Here is a 12,658-nt window from a genome sequence, read left to right as displayed (position 1 = left end):
TGAATTTAGATTTTCAAAGATGTGTCAGTAGGCGGACATCTCTGATCCTCTGGCTACACTAGACTAAAGCAGCACATGTGCTTGTGCACAGATGGTGACATGGAGGGATGAAAAATGAACAGGAGAGAGATGGAGGGTTGCAGAGCAAATGAGGGACATTTTAAAATCCTGACTCATATACAGTATGGCTGGATCTAAATCGAGGTGTAACAAATATCACCCAAACTGAGCATATGTGTGTGTGTGTGTGCCCGCCTGCCCGCCCGTGTGTGCGTGTAACAGAGACGGGGGCAGGAAACGGGATGCCCATATTCCATTGTGTCAGCTTCCTCTGATAGCAGACAGGAAGTATGCCAAACACTCCAAATCAAGTGGCAGGACTCTCTAGGATGCTGTTTTGGCTGATTAAACCTGACTGAGTATGTACTGTATTTACTGTATGTACTATGTATGTACTATGTATGTACTCTGTGTGTGTGTGTCTGTGTGTGTGTGTGTGTGTGTGTGAGAGTGAGTGAGTGAGTGAGTGAGTGAGTGAGTGAGTGAGTGAGTGAGTGAGTGAGTGAGTGAGTGAGTGAATGAGTGAGTGAGTGAGTGAGTGAGTGAGTGCGTGTGCATGCGTGTGCGGGTGCATGCGTGCGTGCGTGCGTGCGTGCGTGCGTGAGTTTGTGCATTCTACAAAACACCATAGCCAACATATATATATTACATAACACCCAGTACATCCTGCCTTTATCTACAGGTTAAGGGTTCAGTGGTTCCCAAACCTTTCAGCTCAGAACCCAAAACAGAAATTAGACGTTTGCCCGGGACACAAATTAGTGAAAACAGCAGATCTCGTGGCGTGAAGCGAGATGTAGATCGGCTATTTTCACTACTAATCTATAGCATTTCTTCATGAAGGGGAGAAAGAATCACAGAATTTTGTATGGAAATGTTTTTTTTTTTTTGTAAATATTTTGAATATTAATAATGATCAAACAAAATGTAGGAGACAAAAAACTAAGGGACCAATAAAAATATGTCTGCGACCCACAAATGGGTCCCACTCCCGACCCAGTGTTTGGGAAACAGTGCTTTAGAGATTCTGAAAGATACTGCCAGGCAAGATCTGCACTGCCAAGAAACAAGCCGAGGAGAAGGACCAAGAAATTAGACGACAAGAGAAAGAAGATTAAACTTGACCTTGAGGCTAGAGAGCGTCAGGCTGCTGAAATGCATAGCCAGGAGGAGGTGAAAACCAATACTCTGGTTGGCATTTAAGAATGAGAGTGGATTCAATCAAAACTATAGGGCTGTCAGTGACAGCCCTATATAGTTTTCATTGAATCAGCCTGTCACGATTATGACATTTTACATGACGATTAATTTAGTCACTCAAATAATTGCGATTAGCAATTTAATTGTGCTTTTGTCGTTGACAATTACATTCGTTCAGTTTGGCTTGTAGGCTTTGAAGTTGCACATGGCTGATATGACACATAACCTATACAAAGAAATTGATGACATATTTGACAACTTTCTACTTAAAAAAGAACATTGATAGTGGAAATAGCCGATCTATAAGCTCGCGTCGCATCGTTGTGAGATTGTAGATCTGCAATTCCCACTATTTTTGAAAATGTTTGAAAATATAAAATATAAACATTTTCAACATGGAAACGATTATGACGATTATGACAAAATAATTGCGATTACAGGTATGTCAAATAATTGCGATTATGTCAAATAATTGCGATTAGAGGATTATGTAATAATTGTGACAGGCCTAATGAAAGATTTCGTGGCTCGAAGAACAGCCAGAGGTTATCGCCTCAGCGACGCAGCCTGGCCAGTTTGTGTCCCCCACAGGGCTCTCAGAATACCAGTGTGGTGCTGATGTGGGTGAGGCCGTCGCAGAGCGACACAGATTGATAGAAGAGATGCAGAGACAGGATGAGTAGGAGGCGTAACAGCAAGAAACCAGCAGAAGCCACCCGAAACCACCGCTTAACAATGCAACCCAATACCCTGCCAAACTGTACTGGAGGTTTGGCAGTGTTTCGTAAAGCCTCTTAGGTGTGCACTGGAGTTTTTGATATGTGATAGTAAAACATAAACATGTTGAACAAGAAAAAAGAATATCAATAATTGAATACAATATTCTATTAATAATCAATGTTTCCTTTAAAATAAGAGTCGCTGGGTAACTTGGCCTAGTGGTCAAGGTGCATACCACATTAGCCTGATGGCAATTCACAGGTTTGATTCCCAAGTCTGAAGACTTCTGCAAGCGTGTCACTCCTCGTCTCTCTCTCCCTGATTCCTGTCATTCTCAACTGTCCTATCCAATAAAGGCAGAAAAGCTTTGCATGCCGTCATGTGATTTAACCAGTTGGCAAATGTCTCAAAGGAAAGCACCACACCAAATTCCCAACCAGTGAACAGAAAGCACTGTGACGAATCAGGATTCAGGACAGAAAGATAAGTCATTTTTCCAATGTAGGCCAAATTTTCTCAACTGTTTTCTTCATGCTCATTATGATACTGTAACTAAGTGTATGCACGCTAATTCCCAGATAACTGGGAATAATGTGATTCGGTGACTAAAGTTTCTACATACTGTATGTATGGTATAAGAGCAATTAAAAGCAGAAGAATGTCAGTACAGCACTAAAGGAAGTGTCATTCAGGGACAGGTAGGCCTACTTTTAAATCAGATAGGCACAGAACACTTCCGTGAATGCTGGCATTCTTGTCCTTTTATTGAACTCTTCTGAGCCGTGCACACGATAATTAGACAATTACCTGCATTCTTTCTAGTTGTATTACTGCAATTAATCCCTTTGCCATACCAGCCCTGACAAAAAAGGATACTTATTTTGTGTTTTAAAATAAAATGCCAGGTGCCAGAGGTTTGAGGCAACAACCCGGGTTTACATATTTTGGGGTTTGCTTACTTAATAACCTCAGTACTGTCTTAAAGGACAATTACTGATGTTTGATATGTTTAAGTTGTGTACATGTTAGTTACATTACTGTATTCCAAAGCATACTGTACCATTGTTTGCTTGATTTTCAAATTTGGTTTTCATACCTCCCATGAAGCCATGGCTTAAGTTTTCCTTCTGTAAGGTATGAAAACCATCTGGCAGAAACCTGAAAACTTGTTTGGGAACAGATTAAGCCTCCTCCATGCTTTGTCAGCTGTGTTAGTGTTGCGTTTAATGCAGTTTAAAGTGAAGATTGGTTTGAAAAGTTTAGCTTGAAAAAGGGTCCCTCGAGAAATTATAGTTACTGTATATGAACAAATTTGTTCATATACTTGTTCATGGCTTCAAGTTTATCACCAGAAAGAAACTCAATTGAAAAGTCAAGTCATGTCAACTCAATTGAACTGTACTGAACTGAACTGAAATGAACTCAACTCAACTCACACAGGTCTACTGGCATGAAAACTGGCCTGTATATTGGTTTGTATACAGTATGAACCAGTCAGGGTGCATTTCTACACCAACACCAAGGATTAGTGGTGCAACTATTAACTAGTAATGGAACTATTCAGTTCAATGTAATCTATTATAAAAAAAAAAAACCAATCAATTTGAATAAAATAATCGATTTCCAATCTAATAGGCTCACAAAGCATTGTATCACAATTTGATCACAGCTTGAAGCGTCTGTTTTTGTTATTATTCCACTGTTGAACAACAAATGTAAAAGGTTTAGTGCTTAATTAGATAAATGGATTTTAATAGTCAATACCTTTTTAAAGAGTGTGACGATGAATTGATATATGCTTAAACAATGTGATTCAATCATCAAAAAGGAAAATCATTGAGAGTTGGACGCCACTGAGGAATTTATGTCGTGTCCCACTCTACACCCACTACTCCACAACTTTAACCACTAACCAGACTCCTCGACAACGTAGTGGAAAAAGCACACCTTATCACCACAAGCTGTCACCTTTCTCAGAATACAGCCAGAGGCAGAAAAACCCTGACCCAAGCCATAGTGGAAAAAATACCTGGAAACTATCTCTATATCTGGCACATTTTGTAGAGTTCTACTGCGTGACGCGTCTTTCTACGGTATTTCTCACAATAAACTGGTTCAGGGTTCTTTCCGTGTCGATTTTTTGTTTTTCCGACACGCTCAGAAGAAATTGGGGTATGAGTGTTTTGACACGCACGCACGCACGCACGCACGCACCCACGCTCGCGCACGCGCACACACACACACACACACACACACACACACACACACACACACACACACACACACACACACACACACACACACACACACACACACACACACACACACACACAACTATATATTTACATCACTTGTGGGGACATTACATAGACTTCCATTCATTTTATGCAAGTCCTGTGGCCTTACCCTAACCTCTATCCCTAAACATAACCCCTAACCCTAACCCTAACCCTAACCGTTGTGGGGACCTACTATTTTGTCCCCACACTGTCAGAGGTCCCCTGCAGGTGACTGTGTGAACATGCATTTCGTCCCCATAAGTATAGACTATAAGCTAGACAAACTCTCTCTCTCTCTCTCACTCACACACACACACACACACACACACACACACACACACACACACACACACACACACACACACACACACACACACACACACACACACACACACACACACACACACACACACACACCATCTAATTATAAAGCAGGAAACAAACTGGTGGCTGAGTAGTAGATAGAGAGATAATGTGACAAGGAAGTGAATCAGGGCAGAAAAGGAGTGCAGAGGAAATTATCAGTAGGTAAAAGTTTCATGACGAAACCCCAACGTCACACAACCGATTTTAATCCTCTCTTTGTCGCTGTCTGTCTGTCTGTCTGTCTGTCTGTCTGTCTGTGTGTCTGTCTGTCTGTCTGTCTGTCTGTCTCTCTCTCACACTCTTTCAGAAATTCTTAAACACTAGCAGCCAGCAAAAAAATAATAACGAGATTATGGTATAGAAGTGACTCCCCGTCCCCAACTTGTGAGCAGTGGCTGTGCATTGTGGAGGAAACGTATGTAATGGAGAGATTTACACATAGATTCAGGATACAGGAGGAGTTGTTCTAGTTTATTTTCCTTTCGAGTTGTTGTTTTTTTTCGCACAGATTTTTTGACACTGCACTATTATGTTGTGTTAGTAGTTTTTGAGTATTTTGCTTGTGTTTGACATGATAGTGAGATACTTGTTGCACTAACTAACATTGACTGCTATGGTCACTTTGTTTTGGACACTGTACTTTTTTGATGCAAAAGAATAGTCATTGCTAGTTGCACTAACTACTGTAGCATTGACTGCTATGGTCACTTTGATTTGGACATTGTACTATTTTGATAGTTGTGCTTAAGGACACTTTATGTATATATATTTATATATTATTCGTTCACTCTCTTGATGTACCTTGCTCTTTACTGTACTCTGTTCTTGTTTCTTTTATTTTTTTCTTCTTACTTCTCTGTAACTTTGTAAATAACCTTATACTGCTGTGCTGACTCTGGGCAACTGATTTTCCCCCTTGGGATAATAAAGCTATCTATATATCTATCTATCTATCTATCTGTTTCTTGAGAAATGGGAGAAATGTACTGAATACACAACCCAGAAGAATGACACCGCAGAGGATTGAAATGGGCTGTAATATGATGATGAAAATTATGTAAAATGTTGACCCTGTAAACATGCGCATGTGACAAAATAAAAATTATGTTTAAAAGAAAAAATAAAGAAAAAAAACACTTACTTAAACAACTTTGTAGTGGTCTGATCTACCATCCTCCTGATTACCCGCATCGGTCATTATTTTCTTCCCACTGCGATTAATTTATGTTGTCTGACAGACATGCTTCTAACCCATTAGGCAGAGGATAATTACTGTGTCATCAGCTCCAGAGCAGGATGCAGAACCCAACAAAGGTTTAATGAGTTCTAAACCAAAATGCAATCTCAGATTTACAGTAAATGATCATTGAGGATGTTACTGTGCAGGGACAGTAGCAAACATAATTATGTGTTCATTACTTTGTTGTTAAAATTAAAATCGTTATGCTTTTCACTGTCTTGTGTGCATTGGTAACAACTGTACTGTCATTTTTTTTTCTGAGAAAATGATTATACACACATATATTTGTGATTTCTTTGATGACAATATCCAAGTTGATACACTCTTTACATCATTGGGTTGTGACTTGTGAGCTTAGAAGCACAACATTTTTTTGTTTTAATCAAAGCTACGCTACGCTATGCTGTGGCACATGTATGGTCCTTTCAACAAGTGCTTAATACGAATCCACTACTTCACTCGACCAACATGGGAAAACAAGACAGTATTCTACCACTTTTTGTGGTCACATGTTCAGATACTGGATTCTGATTGGCTTAAAACAGTGGTAAATCAGTCAACAACCTTGAGTTGGCTCATGAACCCCGCCCACTGAACAATTAATGATTCTAACTAAATAACCTTGCAAGTTACAACTGTGTTTTCTTTCATTTATATGGTAGAAGTGCAGGTAGAAAAGCAATTTACTATTCGAGGGTCGTGGGTTGTTGGCTGATTTACCCTCTCGTGGTAAATGGCTTACGTATTGTTAAGCATCACATGTTGTGTGATGAAGAATAAATTAGCCTTAACTGCTACAGGGCAGTCAGGTGTCTGACTGGTTAAATATACCTGGCTCAGTGTGTGTGTGTGTGTGTGTGTGTGTGTGTGTGTGTGTGTGTGCGTGCGTGCGTGCGTGCGTGCGTGCGTGCGTGCGTGCGTGCGTGCGTGCGTGCGTACGTGCGAGCGAGCGAGAGAGAGAAAGAGCGAGAGAGAGAGAGAAAGAATGTGTGTGTTTCTGAAAGTCACAAATTAAATAGCCCAGAGGTGGACTATATGCATTTTGAATAGTAATCACACCGACCGGTACAACTTGGCCTTTGGAGAATGACAAACCTGGCATTTGAAGAGCAGCACAACAGGGAACAGGTTGTATGAGAATAATAAGGAAGCAGGCAGATAAAACAAGAGGTGTTGTTTCTACTGCGAAGCTCAATATCTGTGAGACGCTTCACGAATAAATAAATGACATTTACCGCAGAGAAAAGTAAAAAGGAGCCTGCCAACTCAACATGAAATATTAACAATATAACTAAGCTAACCCTGAAATATAAAGAAATGGTCCTAAATACAAAACTAGGTTTTATCTGTCTTTATGGTAGAAAACGGAATTCAAAATTCTTGTTGTTCATTGGAAGCTTTCTGACACCTTTCCGTGGTGAAATTTCCCTGTCTGTTCTGTTGACTCAATGAGTTGATATATTTAAAAATGATGACATTGCACATAACCAAAGAACCCTTCACAGCTTGGTGGAGGTGTGATGCGAGACTAGAAATAGACTAGATACACCTAAAGACAGTGATGTGATGAAAAGCTAAAAAGAAATATCATCTAGTTCTAGTTGTTCAGTCATGTGAATTTAGCTAGCCACTGGTAGTGGGTACAGTCATGGTTATCCTTGAAAAACTATAGACACAAAGTTAAAACAAGCCATTAGACCTATAGAATCTTCACTTTTCTAATTAAGGAGAAAAGTAACACAAAATGTCATTAAGTAGCAAGGGGCATTATATTTCTAGACAAAATACTTTTGTGTGCAGACAGGTTTTCTAGCTACAACAGATTTTGACACTCAAATGTACGACTTTAAAATGTATTGATCTATTTGAACATAATGAACTAACTAGAAATAAGGGTGAAAAGAATGGTTACAGGCAATCCCCCTCCCCTTAGGCACACACACGCACGTGTGCACACACAACCATTGTCCACTTAACGTACTACCCAAAGCTGCTTTTATCCACAGGCTTTACTGGATTCACAGTCAGAGTAACTCTACTCCCTAGCCTTTATCTTCTACACTGAGCTTTAGTACACTCTCAGAGTTAATTTCACACTCAGTGTGGGAAAGGTGTAGACGGGATTGTAGCCTGTATTGTGGTATGGAAATAATGAATATACTGTGTATTTATTAATGCTGATTTTTAGAATCAGAATCATCTTGAATGTTGTGTCGCACGTTTACAGGTGTAAGTAAATAAATATGTAAATACATTGTGGTCTAAATACATACATAGTGATGATGATCCATGACGTGATTTGGAATCATGAGTCATGACATGTTTATGTGTGCGCGGGCGTGCGTAGGCCTACGTGTGTGTGTGTGTGTGTGTGTGTGTGTGTGTGTGTGTGTGTGTGTGTGTGCAGATGGTCCTCGTGTGATGAGATAAGACCCCAGCTGTTAGTATTCTCAGAGATAGATTAGGCTAACTTTTTAATCTGAGGTGGTAAACCATACATTAGGCTATCTCAGTCTAATAAGTGACATCAACAATCAGACAATCACTACAATATGTAGATAGTTAGCCACACACACACACACACACACACACACACACACGCGCGCGCGCACACACACACACACACACACACACACACACACACACACACACACACACACACACACACACACACACACACACACACACACACACACACACACACACACACAGCCTGCTTATTTAACATCAATATCAATTTGCACATTTTGGTGATTATTTCAGGCTAAACTGTCTGATATTTTAGTTTTGACCTCTGTATTCCATTTGAAGATAGACTATAAGGGTTTAAATTAAAAGAGTGGAATTTGTATTTTTTATTGTTTTATTTTGTTCTTTGCTTTGGGCGACATGTAGGCTATAGTATACACATTATGCATGTCTATTCAATTATCAGACCAAATGCATCATCTTCTAAAGAAGGATAGCCTATATTCAATTAATGTTAATTTCAACATACTAGCTGTTTCTATCCGGGCACTGCTGGCAGTCTTATTGTGTGGCTTAACACATGTTTAATTGAAGTGACCATAGATACTTTATTATAGCCATACCCTATACTGACTCTGTTGCTGAAGGCACAGTGGACTGTGTAGCGGGGCAGATAAATGCATTTTTGCACTAAAATACTTCACAAGTGGAAAGAAACCTAAAACTTTTCACAAGTACTCCTTAGGGGTTATTCCTATGATAAAACACGTTAGACACTGAAAAATCAAAATGGCTGCCGTGTTTCCAAGATGGCTGCCTCTGAACAGTACGCCAGCCAGTTAATGTACGGTTTTCATAATATTAGAGTTGTTTTGTAGGTTTTAAAACATCCTGAGTTCATTTATTACACTGTTAAAGCAGCCAGAATAACCTTTCTGACTTTTGGTTGGGGTCTTTCCTCACCTGGGATCCCCCAAACAGACCCCTGAGCCTATCTCAGTAATCGCTTTGCTCCTGCTCCAGAGCAATGTTAAATTAGATCATAACTGAAGCATTAAAGTTGTTGTAACTGGGCTCTGAAAGCAAAAATGAGTAGTAGCAAATACCCAGGGGTCTTCCACAGGGGGTCCGGGACCCCTAGGGGGTCCTCAGAGTTACTACAGGGGGCCTGCCGAATCAGTTTTTATTAGTATTCTCAGTATTATTTATAACATTTTTGTGTTAGACAGACAGGTTCACAGGTGTTACTGCAGGGATTGCAAGAATTAAGGTATTGCAACTTCTCACTTTGGGCGCGCAGTCTAACATTTATTATCTAACCATTTATTGCACTGCACTCACACTGACAACACAACACAACACACACACCTCTTTGTTATCGTCACCCCAAAACCCGCACCCTATCCTCTTACAACAAGGGTTCATATTTTAGATTGTAATTAGAGAAAAGAAAAAGTGAGTGTTAAAATGTTTTCATTTGCTTCGTTCTAATGTTTTATCGTGTTTACCGTGCTAAAATGTGGGGCATGCGTACGCATGGGGGCATGCGTACAAGTGGCTAAATATGTCTTTTTAGACACAATAAGCCAGCAGTTTCTTTATTGCTGTTTACAGTAACACTTCTAGCCCCCATAAGTCACATCCAACCATGAAAGGTTGCGTTGTATCTTGGGAATGGGCTTATTCTGTGTAAAATTGGTTCTGTGTAAAAGTGGTTGGGGAACCACTGAAATAAGAATCTCTATAACAATAGAAAAAAGTAAATGAAGTCATTTTAACACTCATCTTTTATATTCTTTAATTACAATCTAAAATATGAACCCTTGTTGTAAAAAACTAAAGTTGTCCTTTAAAGAGCTCACGGTCAATTGTACCCAAAGAAATTCACTACTATACATGTCCTCCTTAATAGTGTTGACAGTTTCCACTATAGCATTTGCAGGGAGGAGAGTGCAAGGCAGGTTATTGTTCGAGCAGCTGCACCATCCCTCAAATACTGCCTTTGCAGCAGGGAGGGCAAGAAACCTGACGGGAACATACCTTCCACTCTCTGAATTCCATCATTTTTTTTTCAATTGATGGAAGCGCAGGGCAATTTGTCAGGTATAACAAAGTAGGCATCATAATACGATACCTTCATCAAGGGACATGATTTTGAGGAGGTGCAAACACATGAAGAGGCTGATACCCAGATTCCTTATCAAGTCCTTGCCTCCGGTACAAAAAAAGGAAATTGACATATTCGAGTGAGTTCAAGTTATTGGATGTTTCAAATGTCAAGGGTTCCTTTGCGTACAGTTTTTCAGGTGCTGACTGGGGAAGAACATTTGTTGGAATCACCAAAAAGACATGGGTCAATGCCTACTTGATGATGATGATGATGACCAAGCCATTAACTGCTTCAAGGACCTTGGCAAGGTCATTGGCCATTCCTCCTGAGCTTATAAATGGTGAGCTTCCATCAACATTGCAGTCGGAACATTTTGCATGCCATATTTACAGTTCAAAAGGTCCAACAACCCTGGGATTACTCAGATGGGAACTATTTCTGTCAAAGAACTTGAAGGTGAGATGCTACCTTCAACTCATGCTGCACTGCTACCACATTACCTCCGTGCCAACTCTGTCACAATGCAGGATAAATCATACCTGACAAATTGCCCTGTGCTTCCACCAATCGAAGAAAATAGATGGAATTCAGAGAGTGGAGGGTATATTCCAGTCAGGTTTCTTGCTCTCCCTGCTCCAAAGGCAGTACTTGAGCTCATCAAATGTGTCTGCAAAGCAGGTTGTAAGGGACGGTGCAGCTGCTCAAATAACCGGCCTTTCACTCTATGCTATGGTGGAGACTGTGTCAACACTATTGAAGATTGAAGATGATGATGATGAAGACGAATATATCCTGCATGTCTGAAATTACTGTATTGTAGTGAATCTCTTTGGGTGTAATTGACCATGGGCTCTATAAGAGGATAAGGTGAGGATTTTGGGGTGACAATAACAAAGGTGTGTGTGTGTGTGTGTGTGTGTGTGTGTGTGTGTGTGTGTGTGTGTGTGTGTGTGTGTGTGTGTGTGTGTGTGTGTGTGGGGTCAGTGTGAGTGCAGTGCAATAAATGGAAATGTTGTTCTGCGAAATGTTGCAATACCTTCATTATTGCAATCCCTGCAGTAACAGCTGTCAACCATAACTGTTTAACACAAAAACATTATAAATAATACTGAGAATACTAATAAACCAAAGTACAATACATAAAACCAGGATACATAAAAACATTCGAAGTTTCAAATAAAGAAATAAAAAATAAAAGATCTCATCGAGATTTGGCAGGCCCCCTGTAGTAGCTCTGAGGACCCCCCCCCCCCCAGGGGTCCCGGACCCCTGTGGAAGACCTCTGTTATTTGCTACTAGTCATTTTTGAGCAAACTTCAGATCTAATTTAACATTGTTCTGGAGCAGGAGCAGAGTGATTACTGAAATAGGCTCAGGGGTCTGTCTGGGGGGTCCCAGGTGAGGAAAGACCCCAACCAAAAGTCAGAAAGGTTATTCTGGCTGCTTTATAAGTGTAATAAATGAACTCAGGATGTTTTAAAACCTACAAAACAACTCTAATATTATAAAAATTCGATATTAACTGGCTGGCGTACTGTAAAACATATCCGAAAAGGCGGCCATCTTTAAAACTGGCGGCCATTTTGAAAATTAAGTGTCTAATGTGATTTTTCTAAAGAATGACCCAAGAGGTACACTCTGTCAAATTTTGGTGCTTCTTTCCAGAACTGAAGTATTGTTCTCCTTAACTGCCCCGCTAGTGGGCATAAGCAAGCATTACGCGCAGTCAGCTTGGGAGCTCACAGGATGTCCCGCTGTGTTACATAAACATCGAAGATCAACATACCACATTTAAAAAAGAAAGAAAAAAGAAGATGGAAACGCGTGTTCAGGTTATTTAATCCTCTTGTAAATTGTCACAATTTCTTCTTCAGATCAAATAATCTGCTGTTTCAAAAAATATATTATCGTTGTTGTTTTTTTGTTTTTGTTTTTTACCTGGAAAACTCGCACAGCCTGTGGCGATGATAAACATCAGCAGCCCGGAGAGGAGCACCGAGGCCCGGTGCTGCCGTTCGTTCCGTGGACCGGAGAGCAGCATCCTTCTGTTCTGTCTGTCTGTATGGCAGAGAACCAAGAGCGAGGACCACCAGGGGAAGGGGTTGTTGTCATTCATCCATCACGTCTTGTTTCTGTCTCGGATCCGCGCCAGTTACCGTCTGGCTATAAATATATCGACTTGAAGACACCGACTCACCGCCGACAAGCCCAGCA

At 40.4% G+C, this 12,658-nt stretch overlaps 1 protein-coding gene across 1 annotated transcript in view; it reads right to left on the bottom strand.

Moving 5' to 3' along the window:
- The window catches only part of npdc1a (neural proliferation, differentiation and control, 1a), a 28,215-nt gene extending 15,557 nt beyond the window's left edge, over positions 1 to 12,658 (bottom strand). Inside the window, exon 1 of the mRNA XM_080743033.1 lies at positions 12,383 to 12,658. Within this exon, the coding sequence (XP_080599159.1) occupies positions 12,383 to 12,560 (178 nt within the window). The 5' untranslated portion in view covers positions 12,561 to 12,658. The remainder of the gene's footprint in view (positions 1 to 12,382) is intronic.

Source organism: Nannobrachium achirus, assembly GCF_963921795.1.
Source record: "Nannobrachium achirus genome assembly, chromosome: 15".
NCBI lineage: Eukaryota > Metazoa > Chordata > Actinopteri > Myctophiformes > Myctophidae > Nannobrachium > Nannobrachium achirus.
This window is presented reverse-complemented; position numbering and strand designations above follow the sequence as displayed.